General features: G+C 45.8%; 1 protein-coding gene across 1 annotated transcript; it reads right to left on the reverse strand.

The window, feature by feature from the left end:
• Positions 1-261: 261 nt before the first annotated feature.
• On the reverse strand, positions 262-1,303 carry LOC133260963 (olfactory receptor 52P1-like). The gene has a single exon (XM_061439587.1). It carries the CDS (start codon positions 1,249-1,251, stop codon positions 262-264), a length of 990 nt encoding a protein of 329 aa, XP_061295571.1. The 5' UTR covers positions 1,252-1,303.

Raw genomic sequence — 1,303 nt, forward strand, 5'->3', positions numbered from 1 at the left:
ATAAAGAGACCCATGTCATAAGAGTGGTGCTGTTAAACAGACATAGAAAGAGCTATCTTGGCTTTCCCCTTTCTAGTTTACAAATCAATGAAAGTGCAATCATATTTGCTCTTCATATAAGCTAACACATGCAACACATACTTCTTCATGGTTTCCACAGATCATCTGGAGATACAACTGGATCTTGGATGGTTGGGCAAAGGTGTATACAACTGTCCTCAGTGTTCACTTACTCACAGGTATGTGATCAGGACTTGTAACCTATGAATGTCTTCTGCACAGGCATTTGGCCACTTTGACCTGTATATCCTTTGTCTTCATGCCGTAAATGATGGGATTGAACATTGAGGGTATGAGAAGGTAGAGATTGGCAAGAAGAATGTGGGCATGAGGTGGGATATTGTGACCAAGGCGGTGGGTGAGAGAAGAGAAAAGTGCAGGCACATAAGTGATAAGGATGACAAAGAGGTGGGCTGAGCAGGTGTTAAGGGCTTTGTAGATGGCATCTTGAGAATTGAGACGTATCACGGCCTGCAAGATGAGACCATAAGAGAAGCCAATGAGCACTAAATCAAGCCCCACCACAAGAAGAATCACAAAGAGCCCATAGATCCGCTTAGGCCTGGTGTCATCACAGGCCAGTTTCACCACAGCCATGTGGTCACAGTAGGTATGAGGAATGACCATGTGGCAGAAGGTCAACCTTTGCAGTAGAAGAGGCATGGGCAGGATAAGAATCACCCCCTTGGCTAAAGCCATCAGTCCCAGGCGTCCAACTGAGGAATGGCTCAGAACTGTGTTGTAGCGTAGTGGCTCACACACAACCACAAATCGGTCAAAGGCCATTGCAACAAGTAGGGCTGATCGTACCACAGATGTTCCATGGATGAAAAACATCTGAGTGAAACAGGCATTGACAGCTATGTCCCGATCATTGAACCAGAAGAGGCAGAGGAGCTTAGGCAACAGAGCCAGATTGGATATAAGGTCAGCCACCATCAGCAGAGCCAGGAGCAGGTACATTGGTGTGTGAAGTGTGGGCTCCCTGGCCAGCATGAAAAGGATGGCACCATTACTGATGAGGATAGCCAAAAACATGGAGAAGAAAGGAAGAGATAACCATAAGTGCTGTGCCTCTAAGCCAGGTATGCCCATCAAAGTGAAGGTCATAAAGTTGGAGCGGTTGAAGATAGCATAGTAGAAACTGGTGGTGGTTGATAAAGGAAGTTTTGACACTTCCCAATGAGACATGGCAATGTGCCGTTTTTTTTATATCAGTTTGGCTTTCAGTGAGTCACTTGAG

This window comes from Bos javanicus, chromosome 15, assembly GCF_032452875.1.
Source record: "Bos javanicus breed banteng chromosome 15, ARS-OSU_banteng_1.0, whole genome shotgun sequence".
NCBI classification, from domain to species: Eukaryota; Metazoa; Chordata; class Mammalia; order Artiodactyla; family Bovidae; genus Bos; species Bos javanicus.